The 18,766-nt window shown below is 34.8% G+C and overlaps 1 protein-coding gene, 1 long non-coding RNA gene and 1 pseudogene across 2 annotated transcripts; 1 reads left to right on the top strand and 2 right to left on the bottom strand.

The window, feature by feature from the left end:
* The first annotated feature begins 2,389 nt into the window (after nt 1-2,389).
* LOC125190077 (ras-related protein RABA5b pseudogene) lies at nt 2,390-2,743 on the top strand (annotated as a pseudogene).
* A 1,678-nt stretch (nt 2,744-4,421) lies between these two features.
* Nucleotides 4,422-5,524, bottom strand: LOC148924147 (uncharacterized). Its single transcript, XM_089058562.1, has 2 exons — nt 4,784-5,524; nt 4,422-4,697 (listed from the first exon to the last, which is right to left on the bottom strand). Exons 1-2 carry the CDS (start codon nt 5,522-5,524, stop codon nt 4,422-4,424), a joined length of 1,017 nt encoding a protein of 338 aa, XP_088914688.1.
* Nucleotides 5,525-10,698: 5,174 nt separating this feature from the next.
* On the bottom strand, nt 10,699-14,944 carry LOC148924146 (uncharacterized). Its single transcript, XR_016130553.1, has 3 exons — nt 13,122-14,944; nt 11,207-11,690; nt 10,699-11,117 (listed from the first exon to the last, which is right to left on the bottom strand). It is a non-coding gene; the product is annotated as an uncharacterized LOC148924146 (long non-coding RNA).
* Between the last annotated feature and the right edge of the window lie 3,822 nt (nt 14,945-18,766).

Below are 18,766 nucleotides of genomic sequence, written 5' to 3'. Positions count from 1 at the left end.
GCTGGGGAGCCGGTGACCGCCTATTTCGGTCAATGATAAGTGTTCGGCGAGGCCAACACAGGAATCAATAGCAGAATGCAGAAAATACGAACTTTAAAAATCAGGGTCGCGCTTTCTAGTAGGCGCTAACGATAAAAAGCAAAAGTCAAGGGTTCTTTTAACCCCTAGGATGATGGCATTATAGAACTGGCGCCCTGGCTCAGCCACCAAGGGCTGATTTACACAACCAACAGCAAACTCATCTTGGTTCTCAAGAGGGGACGGAGGCCGAGATAGAGCAGCAGTATTGGAGACAGCAGTAGTCTCTAGAGGACAAGACCTGAATGGTTCTCAAGAGGGGACGGAGGCCGAGATAGAGCAGCAGTATTGGAGACATCAGTAGTCTCTAGAGGACAAGACCTGAATCAGTAGCAATCTCTGACGTGGGTGACCCAGATACAGGACAAACCTCATGAAAAGTGGGCGTCTGAACATTACAGGACTATGTTTCTCTAAATCATTACCGTGAAATCAAGCCGGGACCGCAAAAAACCGCAACAAAATTGACGGTTCGGAACCGTGAAAAACCATAAAATACAGCCGGAAAACCGTCAGTTCGGAACCGAAATCAAAACTGGCGGTTTTAGAACCGGAACCGGAACCGCGAAACACCCTCGCGGTTCGGTTCCGGTTCAACAATTTTCAAAACCGGAACCGGTGCCGATTCCTGAACCGTGGGCACCTCTAGTGGCGCATCACTCGTCTTTACAATGAAACCTGGCCGGGGGAACCATCTATCACAATGATAGTATGGTGTGCAATTGCATCTTCAGAGCCAACGAGGCAATCGGTAAGCTCCAGGGATACTTCTAACAAGAAGAGCGGGCGGCAAGGAGCGGCAAGAGCGAGCTCGACATCATCAGTGCCGCTTTGGCGACCTACCAAAGCTTGGAGTTGAGACCGTTCAAGTACCTCAGTTGTTGGCAGGAGGGGCGCCAACATGCGAAGTATAGGGGGGATGTGGCGTAGTAGCCTCCTCCTCCAGCTCCTCCAGCAAACGGTCGAGGACGGTCGCCCTATCCGACGGCGCCTCCGATGATGTGGCTACTCAGCTTGCCGCAGCTAACTTGGGTAGCCCAGACGTTGGGCCGAGCAGTTCCCGCCGGCTGCAAGGAAGGAAGAAGGCAACGGCCAGCCGTCGTCGCGCCCCGACTCCATCCGCCCCCACTCCCTTTGTGCCACCTCCACCCTCGACCAACTCGTTGTGGGCCCTCTTGGATCAACTCAATACGACCGATATGTCTAGCATGGCTCCCTATCAACTTGCAACACATGTGGGAATGATACGAGGTCTCAAGAGAACGTTGAGGATAGTAGACTAGTCTTCCACGGGAGTATTTTTTTAGCTTTTAATTATGTATTTTTTTATTTTCTAGGATTTTAATTATGTAATTTTTATTTTCTAGAATTTTAACTATGTTATTTAGTTTCTAGGATTTTAATTATGTGTTTTTATTTTTTTGGATTTAATTATGCAATTTTTATATTTTTATTGTATTTTTATATTGTAGAAATGTTTTTAGTAATTGAAATATTTAAATTGAATAATAGAATGGTGAGACCCTTGAGCTTGTCCTTAGCTAAGAGCACGGATGTGGGTGTTGTGCTCTTAACTAAGGATAAAGAGTAAAAGTGGGTCCGGGCCTATTTGAGCACGGATGGGAATGCTCTAAGGGCACGTTTGATACTTTTCTCCGGAAAATATATCTCAAGAATATATTTCGGAATACATTCTTAATTTTTCGGAAAAGCTTTTCTTTTCTTTAGATAAGTACACCTTTATATTCCATTTTACCCTTACCAAATGTTGTAGTGTTACATTAGTTTACCACTAATTAAAATTATCAAAGTTACTAACAAGAACAAAATTCGAGCAACAAAAACTCCGAACAAGCACATCCGAATTTTTTTTTGTCAATTTTAAACAGATTGCAGAAGAACTCCAACCAGCACATCAAAAAAATCTAAGAACATGGAGGGCAGCAATTGTTGAAACTTTGTTGAACTCCACTTTCAGTGGCTCAATTCAAAAAAAATTGCACAAGCACTCCTACACCCACAACAATTTGGCGATGAAGAGGCACGAAATCAGCAAATCAGACAATAAACATGATTTTGAAAAGAGTAAAGGTCAAAATTGGTCCTGAACATTTTACTTTTTTGGTTCTAAACATTATCTTTTGAATTTTTTGGTCCTGCACATTTGGAAATTTGACCATTTTGGTCCTCCGTCAATATTTCTGTTAAAAACTAACGGTCAATGAGTTTAATCCGATTTTGACCAAATTAAACTTTTAATTTTGATTTTTTACTCCTTAAATAATTCCCTAATTAAGAGACTGATTGGAAAATGGCGGAAGAGAGTGGCGAAGAGTACCTGTTCAAGATAGTGGTGATCGGCGATTCCGCTGTGGGGAAATCGAATTTGCTGTCGCGGTTTACTCGAGACGAGTTCGACCACAACTCCAAGGCCACGATCGGAGTGGAGTTTCAGACGCAGGTGCTGGAGGTCGACGGCAAGGAGGTCAAAGCGCAGGTCTGGGATACCGCCGGCCAGGAGCGATTCCGCGCTGTCACCTCCGCCTATTACCGCGGCGCCGTCGGAGCTCTCGTCGTCTACGATATTACTCGGAGGATTACTCCCGATAGCATCAGGCGTTGGCTTGATGAGCTCAATAGTAATATCTCTTTCTCTCTCTTCTAAATTGAATCTGGTTAGAATTCCAGTAGAATTTAAGAAGAAGAAAAGGAGACCGTTGAAGCTTATCAATTTGTTCAGTTGGGTTCATTTTTTTAGCATACAAATTATTCATTTCTCTATATGCAAATTTACCAATTTTGGCCTTTAGTCTTTTAAAAAAATGGAGGGCACTAGAAATCCGAGGCGGAAGAGATGAATTTGAATTTCCCGGCGGAAGGCATTATTGATTAGATATTTGGGACTTGGGGGTATTGCACTTTATATAGGTTTTGGAGTATTTATAATCGAAAGAATAGATATAATCACCCTAAAATAACATACTCCATATACTACCCTAAAATAACATACTCCATATACTAGGTTAAAAAAATACTAATACTCTTTTTTTTTAAAGGAATTTTTTTAGTTTTTAGAAATAGATCAAAACGGAAAGAGTTTTTATTTTTAGGTAACCAGTGTGATGGTTTTTATTTTCATCATATCTTTTGCTAGGGTTTAATTTCATTTTTTTTTTCCATATATTGTTAGTATATTGTCGTATTTGTATAGAATATTTATTTACTATTAATAAATTAAATTAAATTAAATATTTATCATTCTCAATTATGTTTCTCTAAGAGAGAAACGGATCTCTCTTTAAATTAGTATTTGATCTTCGAAAAAACATATGCATCTAATTAAACATATATCCCTTTAATAAATTATCTAATTCAAAGCAACACAAATTCTTCGGTAAAGTGAGACGCCTTCCTTTTGGAACTTAATCCCTTAGAATTGAATATTCAAGAAAGAATTATGTAATTTTGGAAAAAAAATATTGTCTCAAGATTTAATAAATTAATCCAAGAATCAATAACTTAGAACCTTGATTTAAATTCTCTTTGAGCCATACTTAATTAAATTGGCCCAACTAATTAAAGTAATTAGTCTAACTCACAATTTCAGCACAATACTATCAAAGCCTTTATTCTTTCGATCCAAATTGCTATTAGGCACCTAAACTAATCAGTATCGGATCGGAATTGAAAGATAAATCAACACCGATCTAATTCAGCATGCATATATGTGCATTACCTAAATACAATACCAAATGTAGTACTACCAGTTTGTATCTGCAACTTTACAAATATTCTATAAGACTAGAGAGTGGCTTCTCTGCATAACTAGTGTAGGTTGCATGAAGAGAGAACGAAAAGTGCAAATATCAAGTGCAGTAAGAAAGAATATCAAATTGATTCACTAACCAAATCGGTGCCAATGACGCGAGACAACAGAGAGATTAGCTATATCATCTATGAAACTCATGATGTAAAGGGAAACATATGTCTGATCAAAGTCCAAATAACTATATGGTTTTTTGGTGATCTATCTGTTCTAACGAGCGACATATAGTCAAAAGATCAGGCTGCAACCACATATAATTGTTAGATTTTAGTCAAAATCATAGTTTATTTATAATTTACAAAGCAACAAATACAGTGGAAGAACAAAAATGGGGTTCAAGTCAGAATTTTATCAAATATGAGAGGCGAATCATAAATCTTGGTGGGATAGTTTGATCCATTCATATATTTCGTGAAGAAAATAATAAGAAAAAGAAGAGAAAAATGTTAAAAAAAAAAAAAAAAAAACCAAAAAACCCATCTTTGCAGTGGGAAAGAAATTCGAAAATACATTAGTACTATTGGAGATGCCTCTTGACGTAGCTATCAAGTAGAAACCCAAGTTGAACTTGAAACCGGAGCTGAACTTGTAGAGATAATTGGGCTACGAATTGTTTCAGGCTGTCCTCCTCACTCGTTAGCGAAGTGGGACTTTTTATTTTTTGAAATGCACCGCTTTCTTCGATATACGTCAGTGATTGGATGATATTTTCCGCACAAGATCCTTTAAAAGATAACACTTTGTACGTAAATCTTTCGTAATATGTTGTTTCATCTCCGGCTTCGTCAATGCACTGCACACACACACACATATATACATAAATATATCCATATGTAAAAGAATACGACATTGAGAAGATAAGTAGTACTATATACCAACCGTGATAGTGAAGCATTGAAGACGAGGACATGCCGATATCACGTAAGTTAATGGTAAAAGACAGGTACGGTCACTAAGGAACAATTCTTTGAGATTTGGCAGTTGAGGAAAACCTTTCCCCAAAAGCTTGTCGACGTTGGGACCACACAATGTAAGTTTGTGGAGTTGGGAAGTCAAGCAGGATAAGGTAGAAGTAAAATGGTGCATTGTATAGCTTGGACCTTCTATTATAAAAGATGTGTCAGCAAGTCTTGGAACATTCTTGAACCGTAGTTGGCCCGGTCTTGCATCAACACAAACTATAGAAAGATTTGGAGCAGAAATATTAATTATAACGGACTCCGAAAAGACGCATAGAGCTATCTGAAGATCCTCCAACGCGGGGGTTGCCACGGAGATATGAACATCAGACGTCAAATATGATTGTATGATTCTCAATTTCCTCAGGAGAGGGCAATTTTTTAGGAACAAGGAGACGTCTTCACCCCTTAATTTCATCATCATTAGAGACAAATTCTGGAGATATTTCATTGGTTTCATCTCTCCCAGCAAATCTTCTAACACAACTAGATCATTCTCCTTGTCACACCGGAAGTTCAAATCCAAGCTCTCGACTTGTCTTGACCACACGAATCTGAGCCATTTGGCGACTGCGCTTTGTGCTGACTTGTTTACGTAGAAATGAAGCCTGAACTCTTCCAGGAAGGGAGCTTGATGCGATTCAAGAACCGAATTCACCATTTTGACATGCTTGCACGTCCCCACATCCCACAAATCATGCTCTGTGTCACTCTTTTCTCGATAGAGATCATCGGTGTCGAAAAAATCGAGATGATTAGTGTGCTTCCACAAATCCAACCATCGGGATGAAAGAAGGCCAGTGGAAACAGCATCTCTCAAGGGTAGGAATGAGAGAATATTGATGATGACTTCATCGGGTAGCTCACTTATCCTATCATGCCCAAACCCTAAATCCTAAACAACAATCAAACACGTTAATTAATCAAACACCTAATCATGAACTTTTTTTTTTTTTTTTTTAAGTTACAAAAGGCTAACCTCATTCTTTTGCTTCTTCGTGCACGGTTGTCGGTTTGATTCTTGCAAATCTGTCCATCCGGAATCAACTGCGCTGCCCCTACAGGCTGACTCAGTTCCATCCACGGATGCAAAACGGTAAAACAACTTGTAAAGAAATCCGAGCATGGGTGCCTGAAAAAACTGAAGCGAGACCGCGATTGGAGTGATTGTTACAGTTTTGGTTTAAACTCAGACTTCTGAAAATAAGCTTGACTACATTAAGGGTGATGAATTGTGATCAGTGATATTACAGTAGCAAATTGAATAACGAAGACGATAACAACAATTTAGCATCTACCAAATTGAATAATGAAGTCGACATCATTATACAACTATACAACTCCGGCTTTTTTAACTTTTAGAAATAGATCAAAACAGAAACAGTTTTTATTTTTAGGCAGTTTTCATCTTATTTTCTCTATAGTTTAGAATATCTCTATTAATATTTCATCCTATCTTTTGCTAGGGCCCCGGGTTTAATTTGATTTTCTCTATAGTTTAGAATCTATCAAATTGAATATTGAAGACGATATCAAGTACTATACAACTATACAACTCCGGCAAATCGAATTATGAAGACAATATCAACTATACAACTATACTACACCGTCAAATTGAATAATGAAGACAATGTCAACTATACAAATTTAAGCAGCACACTATCTAGCTGTGGCAATTCAACATAACTAACTAGGATTGGCGTAATCGAACTAATTAGCCAAAATCAGCAAATCAAACAATAAACATGATAAAAATAAAATGGAGGCGCACCAGAAATCCGAGGCGGAGGAGATGAATTTGAATTTTATTGATTTGATATTTGGGATTATTGCACTGTATATAGGTTTTGGAGTATTTATAATCGAAAGAATAAATATAATCACCCTAAAATAACATACCCCTAGTCCATATTACTTGGTAAGAAAAATACTACTAGTAATACTCATTTTTTAAAAGGAAATTTTTTTATTTTTCAGAAATAGATCAAAAACGGAAAGAGTTACCACCACCGTGGCGACGCACTATTTCATCTAATGTTCTCTATAATTTAGAATCTATTTTAATATTTCATCATATCTTTTGCTAGGGTTTGATTTGATTTTTTGGTTATTATTTCCATATATTGTTAGGATTGAATTATTTTATAATTTGATTTTTTTTTATTTATTGAAGATTTCTTTTACCATGGAGTATATTGACGTATTTGTATGAAATATTTTTTTACTATAATGAATTAAATTAAATATTTATCATTCTCATTTATGTTTCTCTAAAGGGAGAACGTGTCTCTCTTGAAATTATAATTTGATCTTCGAAAAAATATCTGCATATAATTAAACATTTCCCTTTGAATTGGATAATTTTAGTAAAGGGAAATGTTTAATTATATGCAGATATTTTTTCCTTTTAGAGTTTCGCGGGTAGCGGGTATACCCACTACCCGCTCGGGTATACCCGTTAGTACCGATAATATCTGTTATTATTAGTATTAGCCATATACCATGTTTTAATACTCCTCCCGTTTCATACGAATAGAGGCGTTTCAAATAGTTCAAGTAGAGAAAAATAAATAAATAGTTAAATAATAATAGTCATATACACACTCATTCTAAAAAATTAAAAATAAATCGTTAGAATGGAAAAAAAAAAAAGTAAGAGAGATAATAATGTAGAAAAAAGTATTTATTTATTATTTTTTCAAAATGATTGAAGAAAATGAAATGTCTCTATTAAGGCGGAACAATGGGAGTACTTTATATAATCTAAGAGTTCTTTTGAAACATTTTTATATTCCAACGAACATACAATTAAAAACTCACCGGAACTAGTTACAAAGTGTCCCTCACTTTTATTTTTAATCTGTTCAAAGTTTATCATCGATATTAATTAAGTAAATTAGGGAACATTGACAGTTATTATGGCTTTCAAATTTTTTATTAGGATTTCGGGTCGGGTACTGGTACCTGGTAATCCCGGTATGTAGCGGGGCGGGTATTGGGACAACACAAATTCTTCGGTAAAGTGAGACGCCTTCTTTTTGGAACTTAATCCCTTAGAATTGAATATTCAAGAAAGAATGAAGTAATTTCGGAAAAAAATATTGTTCTCAAGATTTAATAAATTAATCCAAAGAATCAATAACTTAGAACCATGATTTAAATTCTCTTCGAGCCATACTTAATTAAATTGGCCCAACTAATTATAATAATTAGTCCAACTCACTTCTCGCACAATTTCAGTCCAATACTATCATTAGATCAAAGCCTTTATTCTTTTGAAATAATTAGAAAAGTCGCGCGCTATTCTCTTTCTAATACTGTAATTTTTCCCCTTAATTTAAGCACACATTTACTTTAAGTTAAGTCCACTATTCTTTATTTCTTAGATTTAAATACCCATTATGAGAAAAGATAAATTAACAAAAATTGTATATACAAAATGCTCTTTAATTTAGTTCCATTTTTCAAGACATAAATCTATGACTAAATTAAAGAAAGTTTTGAAGAGTCAAAAACATTAAATAAGGATAAAACAATGAGAAACAATGAGAAAGATGCCCTTTAAACTTTCTAAAACAATGAGAAACAATGAAAAAATTTAAAGACCAAAATCATAAAATGGGCATAATATACTTGTATGACTAATTTATCTGTCGCAAAATGCCCTTTAATTTAGTTCCATTCTTTGATTTAAATACCCATTATGGAAAGAAAGTTTTGTTTAATTCAAATTTATAATAGTTTTAATGTTCGAATTTATATAAATAATATATTTTTAATATATTAATTTAATTATATGAAAATGATAATATATGAATATTAACATGTTTTCAAACACATGAATCATATTCTAATGAATTCATATTCTTAAGAATTACATTCCTAAAATCATAATCCTAAGAATCATAATCCTAAAAAATCATAATCTCAAACATCATTTTCCTTGTAGTTTACTTTCCTGCCAAACAAACGAGACCTATGTGACTTCTTTTAGTGACTACTAACGTTTATATGTCAATTCATTCATTAAATTTTATTACAAATTCTTCAAATACGTACCCAATATTATGGTGAAGAATGTGATAAATTTATCTTTTTAGTTCTGGTTTAGCTATAATTATTTAGCTTTATGATAGAATGAATTATCTTTCCCAAATGTGCGGTTATTAAACTTAGAAACTTAATCATCCCTGAATAGCTATAAAGGGTAAATATGTAACGTAAAACAATTGTGAATATAAAATATCTAAAATGTCCAATTTTGTATACACAATTTTTGTTAATTTATCAATACCCTAATACCCTTAAAAAAATCAATCCGACGATTAAGACCCGATATTAAAACAAAAGTTAGTAAATAGTAATAACTAGCCTCATGCTGGAATATATATTTAATCTAAGTATAGATAAAAGTGTTTGTTTTAGCTTAAGAAAGCAAAACTTCTTCTTTTATTTAAAAGTTTTGTTTTGAAAATTGTAATGTTAATTTTTAGTTTTGAGTTAGGAATACCAAATTCATATCTTAAATTTTGAATATACAAACATCAACTAATTTTACTTTTAAAATTAGTTTTTTTTTCAACTTTTTCCTAAAACACAATCTTTTAAATAATGTTTCAAATTGTTTCCATTAAATTCCACAAACTTGCGATAAGAAATTCTTAATATTAAAACTATAAACTCAATTTGCATTAATATATCATACATTCCATAATACAGTGAATAACTAGAAAATCTTTTTAAATAGTATTGTTAAATAAATGAGTAAAATACCATGTTAGTATTATTTTGTAATTGATATTCGACATAACATTCCAAAAATTTATGATGTGTTTTATTTTGAATAAATTGCTAAAAATTTGCATAAGTTACTTTTTGGAATCCCGAGCACAGTTTCAGTGCTCGCAATAATCTAAGCACATACTCGATCCGTCCGCGAATAGGAGTCCCATTCCATTCCGGCACGGGTTTTAATAAATGTTAAGAAAAGTGGGTGGAAGAAAGTTAGTGGAATAGGGATCTCACTTATATATATTAGTTTTAAATGATATGTGAGTGGAATGAGTTGGTGGGATGTGGGGCCTTTTTACCATTTATGGCATATATGAACCGGGACTCCTATTCGCGGACGTACCAAAATGGAAAAACGGGACTCTTATTCGCGGACGGAGGGAGTACCTGGTAAAATTAATTTATTAAATTTTTATAGTGATTAATTGTTGAATAATTGCATGTGTTTATCCGGATAATAAGTGAAAAATGAGAATGTATTGCAGATATTTTGTCATTTACAATGACAAAAGTGTTATAATAATTGCACGAGTATTTTTTCTATGCCAAGCACATTTTTAGTGCTTGTTATTAGCGATTTATTAAAATTTCATAAGGCCGAGATCCGAATATTATTGAATACTTTTTTTTTTCATGCCGAGCACTTTATGTGCTCGGAACTATTGGTGAAAATATTTCGCAAGGCTGAGCACTTTCGATGAGCCATAGTTCCATACCTAAATTCTCAAGCCGAGCACCTTGACCGTGCTCGTAATGCTCGCAGGTTAGTGTAACAGTTGCTAATATTGCGGGGCACCGTTTTTCTCTGAAACTACTTAATTCTTTCTTGAATATTAAATTTTAAGGGATAAAGTTTCCAAAAAGAAGGCGACGAATTTGTAATGCTTTGAATTGGATAATTTTATTCAAGGGATATGATATATTTTCGAAGATCAAATACTAATTTCAAGAGAGATCCGTTTCTCCCTAGAGAGGAGAAACAAAATTGAGGATGATAAATATTTAATCTATGGATACTGATAAATGTACGTAATTGCACGTATATAATCCAAATACTTCAAAGCATGTGCACGCTTGTATCAAAGTTTCCAATAAGATGTGCAGAGTCATCATGACTCATGACCAACACCTATAACAAGAAACATAGTAACGTTGACCTGCGTCTAGCTGATTCAGTATTCACAATCATAACTAATAATAACCTTCCAAGTTAGAGCAGATATGAGTATAACGACAAGCAGATACTGTTCGATTGGAACTAGTATACTTGCCATTTTACAACTTCAGGCATATACAAGAGCGTAAAATTCCAGATCTCAAGACTGGTATAATAACAATTTACCACACAACCTAACTGAAGCTAACTCGGGATGTAGAGAGTATAATTTTCATAAAATACGTGAAGAAATGCAAACCTTGGGGGTGTTCTTGCTCGAGGTGGGGTCCGATAACACCTAGGGGACCTTCGGTGAATATAATAAAAGATTCATTAAGGTAAACGAATAATATTCATGGGTTTAGAAAGAAATTACAAGTAGAAAGTGTTCCTCACCGGTTAAGGTTACCACGCTCGCGATATGACCTAACAGGAGACAGTTCAGTAGAGCGACTCCTGTAACGCCGGACCTATCCAGGTGGCCAGTGCTTATTGGGCTCCTTGAGAAGCAGCGGCGATTGGTCCTTCTAGGCGCACTCACTAGACTTTGACGGGTCAATCAAACTCGGCTCCTGCTCCTGCTTATGCTACTTCAAGATGGCAGCCCGATCTCCCTCTCCTGTAGTTCTTTCGAGATGGCCATCTGCCATTATACCGTGGGCTTCTCCTCCACTAGGACTCCTACTCCTTTTTTTTGTACCGGCACTAGCACTTACGCCAGCATTTCTCAGACTGAGGCTTATGCGCATTTACTCATGGATCTTCTAGGCGTCAAACTTACTCCAGCTGACTCCTACTCCTCTTGATAACTTTCCTCGGTCGCTTCCTTTCATGTTTTCAACTTTATACCCATGTTTTTATCTGTACACTCCAAGAATCACTGTGTAACATAAGTAGGGCAGTAAAACAATGAGAAAGATGCCGAGCAAGAAATAGAAAGAAGAGTCAAAAACATATATTGATGCTAGGTAGCAGAGCTCCTTGCTACAGCTCATATCACGATAACTTTTCCATTAATAATTGATAATTACACATAAACCTGAAACTAGGTAAAACATTAAAAAACTGTAAAGCCGCACAGCTAGGAAAGCATCACTAGACAGTATATATAGTTGTCTTTAGTAGACTCTTCTGGAAAACAGAAAACAGTTTTATAAGCAATCACTATTCAGATCAATAATCTGATACAATTTTGTCAGCTTTCAAAGACAAAAACACGCTTTAAATTTGAAGATCACATAACCAACAGAAGTTGTTACGGTCACCAACATATTTTGTCAGTTAAAACACAAAAGTACAGTTCTATGTTGGATTTCAGTACAATAATCTGATTCAATTTAATCAGCTTAAAAAGACACTAGCACAAGGTCAATGCTTTGATCTGGCTTCAAATAACAAGATCACATAATCCACAGAAGTTATTAAGGTAGCAAATAAATTAGATACTATAGATCTTCTAGAGTTTGCAGTAAAGGGCTAGGAGCCTAGTAAGCAAGGACAAGCACCAAACCAGGTTAAGCAACTCTAATAATCATTATCGTATTGGCTTGCCATATCACTTCGCATGCTGCAGAACAGGAATCTTATGTGCTGAAGTATAGTCCAAAAGGTTGATGTATGATAAAAATCAGCATAACTTAGGAACAGTGTCTGGACACTTGATAAAAGAATAACATATGAAAATGATATGCCTATCACTCTGCACTAGGAGATGCAAATATAGATTTTAAATGTCAAATATACATGTCTTATTCGATATTATCAGTTATCCCAAATGATAAACTAGAAAAACAAAAGATAAAACAAGAAAGTTTCATATCTGCAAAGTTGAAATAATTTCAGCTTAAGAACCTTTATAGAGAATATTGGCATGCATAACACCAATGCTAATGTACAAATTACCATCTTTATGAAGAAAGTCCACTCCCAGCAAAAGACACTTTCTCATTTATGCTAAACCAATAAATCAGCCAAAACAAATACATCTGAGAGCACATAACATACCTTAGCCACATATAAATCAATTATACGATGGAAAAATGTTCCTTTATAGTGTAGTGGTTTCCCAGCTTTAACATTAACAACTTTTTTTCATGCAGAAATACAAAAACAATACTGAGGTCAAGAATAAGAATAACAAATATATCCAGTTATTGCTGTGTCACTAAATCACTAAAACCATCAGTCATTAAAGGTCAGTTTTTTAAGGGAATATATACGGAGTTACATAAAGCAAAGCAAAATCAAGACTCAGGCATGTTCTAGTTTACAGGGCTAAGATGCAATGCATTAGAATAGTGGAGAAAATTACCAGAGCAAAATGGGCGGAAATTTCCACAAGTCTTGGGAGCGAATTCTGTCAAGAGCAGTATTACATCAGAGAACAAGGACATGGGATCAAATTTGAAATTGTCAAGATACGTATGAGACTAAATTGTCAAGATACGTATGACTTTATCCGTGTGTGGCTGTATCTCTCTAAAACATCTAAGTAATATTTCGGAACGAGATGGTCCGAGAGGGAAAAAATGTTGCAACGAGAAACATAAGATACAACTGGGACACATAGCTCCAACAACCTATCTAAAAGAACAAGTGTTTAATAGTAGAACCAATATGAGTATAACAACCAGAAACTGTTCGATTGGAACTAGTACACTTGCCGTTTCAATAGCGACAGGAATATCCAAGAACGTAAAATCACATATGTCAAAACTGTTGGAGGATGTTACAATTCTTTGAATGAATTTAAATACTGCAAGAAATGAATATGAACCTCTCTTTCTCTTAACTGACATTAAAATGACAAAAAAACAAGAAACATGCAACTTGGGCAAGTTAACAAAAAGAATTACCAAACATAATAAAACAATCAAAAATTCAATGCCAAATAAAATGATGGGATAAAAAAAAACAAGGAGCAAATCAGAAGATATTTTCAGTTCAAAGATAGGCAAGATTGCCAAGCCCCATAGTCCAACATCACTACAAAGTTCCACTTCATTTGATAACAGCACAGCAGTGGAGACTTAATTTTTTCCAACATAATACAAGAAACTAACTGTGCAGCATAGTGAAAGACAAAATGGTCCAAAAATGCAGTTTTTTATTCAGTATATACAATTTGTACAATTCAGCAAAATCACAATCAAACTGCAACAACATTCCTACAATTCAGGATAAGGATCAAATCTGCGGCGCTTATTAGCTACATACAAAGCACAAGTCTCTAAAGCGCGCTTAAAACGGGGGAAAATGGCAGACACAATAGCCCGTAAAATGGACTGCGGCTCAGGGTCCGCGACGAGCATTGCAGATGCAGGTTCGACAGGGGAAAGCTCAGCAGGATCAGAGGCGGAACCAGAAGCGTCCACCGGGGGAAGCTCAGCAGGACCCGATCCAGAACCGTAAGGGTCCACCGGGGACCCAGAGCCAGGGGGGTGGAGAGCAGGATCCGACCCAGAAGAAGACGGGTTCGCCACCGGAGAAGATGGGGCACAAGAGGGGTTAATCGCCGGAACAGCGTCGGATACAGAGGAAGCAGAGGCGCGGTTCTCCGGCGCTGGAACAGGAATGGAACAAGTTGGTTTCGACGGCGCTAGAAACAGATTGGGCATCTGAAGGGTTCCCCGGAGCAGGAACAGAGCGGGAACCAGAAGGTTTACCCGGCGCAGGAACAGGGCAGGAACCAGCGGGGTTCGTCGGCGGAACAGAACCGGCTCCTCCCGGAATCAAACGGCAAGAGGAGCCGGCCATAGGAAGGGTGGAGCCGGGAGCGGAGCAGCCAAACGCCAGGGCTGGCGCTGAAGAGTACGGCCAGAAACGAACAGGGTTGGTTTGTTTGCGCCGACGACGAGGCCTTGGATCATTTAGCGGCAGTGCAAGGGAGGGGGCAGGATTAGGGCTAACCCGTTTCCTACGCGCATAGGTAATCAGGAGAAGAGGATCCGGCCGAGAGGCTAAGGCAACATCATCGGGAGACGGCTGAGGGGCTGGTGCGAGATCATAGGGGGACGGCAATGGGGATAGGTCACAAAAGACGACACAAAGCTAATAAAACATATTATTCCATCGAATAAAATATTTTATTTTATTTTAGCGATATCCCCACAAAGCTAATAATATTAAATATCACCTATTATTTTCAGTTAATAATTTTTTCCATAGGTCTAGTGTCTTTGGCATTGAGTGCATTTGGTATTTAACTTATTAAACAAATCATTTGGCATTAAGTATGACCATAAAAAAGGGATGTATTTTCAATTAAATTTATGCATCCATTTAGATAATCTTTTATTTTTCTTATTTAATTTTGTTAATAGCACAATGAAAATTATTCGTTCTCCAATATAATGAACTTTATTTCACGTTTATCAAATACTATTTCCTTTTCCTCCAGAAAAAACCCTTTTCCCATAAACCCCTTCGATAAAAGGTTGCATTAATTTATTCGTACTATTTTATTTCCCTCGAAAATACTAAGTAATATATTCCTCGATAAAAGGTTGCCTTTTTTTGGTGGGAAAATGAGATGAAGTGTGTGTTCTTTTTTTTAAGTCGACTACTTTTCTATCACATGTTTACACATTACCAAGAAAAAGCACCCTACACATTATGCATATTACCAAGAAAAGCGATTCACGAGAATTAAGTTGTGCTCTGCACAAATATTGAGATTACATCTTGAAATCTTTATTTAAAATTGTTTTTTATACAGTTCTTGGCTTCTATACAAAGCCATTATTTATTAAATACTCAGTTACTAGTTGCCTTATTTTGTGAAATATGTTCAGTCCACTGTCTTACTCTCCCAATTTTTCGAGTTTTAATATTCATGTTCTTGCTATATTAATCGTTTTCAATTTTCATTAAGTTTTTTAGTTTTATCTATACAATATATAAAATGGGATTTTGGAAAAATTTGTATTGTAAAACCGACAATTAATAATTCAGAGTTTTGGAGTGTAATTTTTTGATAAAATAGTTAAATATAGACCAAAATATATTATTTAGGACCTAAAGCTATCTATCCCGTGTAATATGTAGTACCAAAAAGACATACTATATTTTGAACACACCAATTTTCAACTTTAGTCTTATAGTATTGTTATTTAGTTGAGTTGTGTTCAGGTCAAAAGTTTTCTTATAGCGTGGTGTTCAGATTTTGGCCTTATACTTAACATGCATGATATGTGGATCCTACTCGTGTATATAATGTGGGTTGTTGTCCATAATCACTAATCTCGTGCTAGTTCGTAGTATTAAACTTCATCATTTAAAAGGAATAACTATTTTCATTTGGATTCCGTTTCTTAAAATCATGAACTTTTTAATTTAAAAAAGAAATATCTCTATAAAGGTGAGACTCATTCTCCATTTACAATATTTTAGTAATCTTTTTCTTTTTATATATCCTACTATATCAATAGTATACTAGTATTAAAATTCTTGTCGCGTCATAGCTCAAATTTTTAAGAGACAGGAGTATAAAATAGTAAATTAAGATTGTAAGAATTCAATCTAAAAAGGATTATAGTTGTTGCAAAATAATTTTAAGCCATAGTTATTTATAAGATATTTATCGAAGTGCTTATAAGTTCTTAAACAATTTATAAGTTATTTTATTCTTTTATACGATCAGTTCGGGTTGGGTTGGGCTGGTTGAAAATTTATAAGAAGGATTCGATATATTTACAAATGACAAATCAATTCCAAGTTCCTACTATAACCAATTCGTTGGACCTCATTTTGTTTATCTCGATAGCTAAGTAGCATGTTTCGATTGCCAAAATCTTTTACAGGATAATTTATTCTAAAAAACAAAACAATGAAATTAGTAGTATAGTTGTTTCATAGGAGGAACAAAATCGATTATTCATCCAAAATTTAAATAGTACTACTCCTCTAAGTTAATTTCTTATTTATTTGTTTTGAAGGATTGATTTTTGAGTTATCTAAAAGACGGTGATACTATTTTTCTTAGCCTGAGTTAAATTTAATGCACTCTTATCCCATTATAAATGCGGGATTGGAGAAATTCCAATAATGAGAAAAATTAGTGAAATTTCTATATTCGTTATCAGTTATGAAAAGTAAATATAATCATAAATCTCATTTGCCACGTTTTACCAATATAAAAGCAGAATTGGAGAAATTGGGATGCAATCAATTTTATGAAATTTGTGACATTTTCACTATCATATCTAAAACTAGTCATAACATAAAGTATGTACAAATATGCTTACTTAATTAATCACACTCCAGCATCATCTAATCGTGCTAAGGTCGTACTACCATAATAATGCTAGGATTATTAAACTAAGAGACAACTTCAACCCTACATGAAAGTGCAATTATTATTAATATTAGAGGAATAATCCTTTTTTCTACTCCTAGTACGAACTTTCATTTTCTGAATTAATGCATTCCGTCATAAAAAAATTTTAAAAAAAATCCCCCCTCAAACTATTGCTCCATATATGGCATAAATTCAATCATCATATAAGGTCAAAATAGTATCAATAATAAAGCTAAAAAAATAATACTACATGGCAAGCAAATTCCATGACATTTATAATGCATTATTTGAACATGAACAAATATGGATGTGGACAGTGGACATATTAAATGGAGTAATATAGGAAAACAGTATATGTTCAATCAATCTTAACATTGTTCGAATAAAATCAAGTAAGTGGGACACCATGTTCTCATCACCATATTATTTGCGATTTGACCTTAGTATTTTCCCTCCACAAAAACACAAATAACCACAATATCATCTTCTTCACTACCCCATTTTGGAAATCAAATATATTAATCATAATTAAATATAGAGATATTTCTTGACACACCACATATACTTTAATCCATTTTCTTTATTGATCGCAATCAACGTCTATACGCACTACTTCTTATACTACTTACTCCATATTTCATGTATGAATGTATATGATCATACAAAATTGATATACTTACTACTAAAAGTATATAAATATTAAATATTATTGCGTTTTGTGAGGTAGCATTTGATTGGTTAGCCTACGTCTACGTGTCTCACATGTGTCAATAATAGATGCCATTATTTCAGATATTTAATTTCTTCTCCGTTTAGCAATTAATTAATTTCATTACGTTATTTAAAAGCATGGCTTTTATCCCCCGTTGCACGTGAGCAGCACATGTTTCTTATGAAGAGTGGTTGTAGGCTTGAAATGTGTGTGGGACCCGCATAACCTGCATTTGTGGAGCCCACCGCGAAATTTCAAAATGGTAGAACTAGTTGTTGAACGCCTTTGGGTATGTACATTTATAACCGGATACATCTAATAATATTATTTAAATGCTTTTTATTATACATATAATTTTTAATATTATTTAAATTAAAAATCACGCAGATAAGATGTTGAAAGTTACATGGATGTTGGGCGTATTTATTGAAAAATCATAACTTTTTAAAAGATGATCAAGAGACGTATTTAACTACAACAACATTAAATTTAATTTTGACCGGTCTCAATTGACATTATAAAAACACACAAATTGTCAAAGCCGTGTTCGGTACTAAAAAATTAAAATTTGCTGAAAATGTAAAAAAGGAGTGAAAATGATGTAATTATAGCAGCAATTAAAATTTTATACCGCATTGGTACAGATACTAATATGTACTACATTGAAAATAATTTGTTGACATTGTTGTTTATATTAAAAGTGTATTTTGGTACATAGTTTGACAACTGAATTGGATTAGCTTGAATTCGAGTTAATTGGATCCAGGGGCGGAGCTAGAAATTCAATTCAGCGTGGGCAAAAATATTTAGATGAAGAAATTTTAGAAGTTTGAGGTGTGGCTAAAGAAAATTATTTTTTTCTGAAAAATTGATTAACAACTTAGTATAAATGGAAAATATTGAGGAGGGGCAAATATTAACGACTCAGTTGATCCGCCCTTGATTG

This window comes from Salvia hispanica, chromosome 5 (assembly GCF_029641045.1).
Source record: "Salvia hispanica isolate PSC_SH4W2 chromosome 5, Shi_PSC_v1, whole genome shotgun sequence".
NCBI lineage: Eukaryota > Viridiplantae > Streptophyta > Magnoliopsida > Lamiales > Lamiaceae > Salvia > Salvia hispanica.
This window is presented reverse-complemented; position numbering and strand designations above follow the sequence as displayed.

Bases quoted from the DNA above. Each gene is read 5' to 3' on its own strand.
- LOC148924147 (XM_089058562.1), bottom strand. From the start codon at position 5,524: ATGGTGAATTCGGTTCTTGAATCGCATCAAGCTCCCTTCCTGGAAGAG. The intron at 4,698-4,783 runs GTTGGTATATAG...GTGTGTGTGCAG, and splicing joins TTCAATGCTTCACTATCACG to TGCATTGACGAAGCCGGAGA.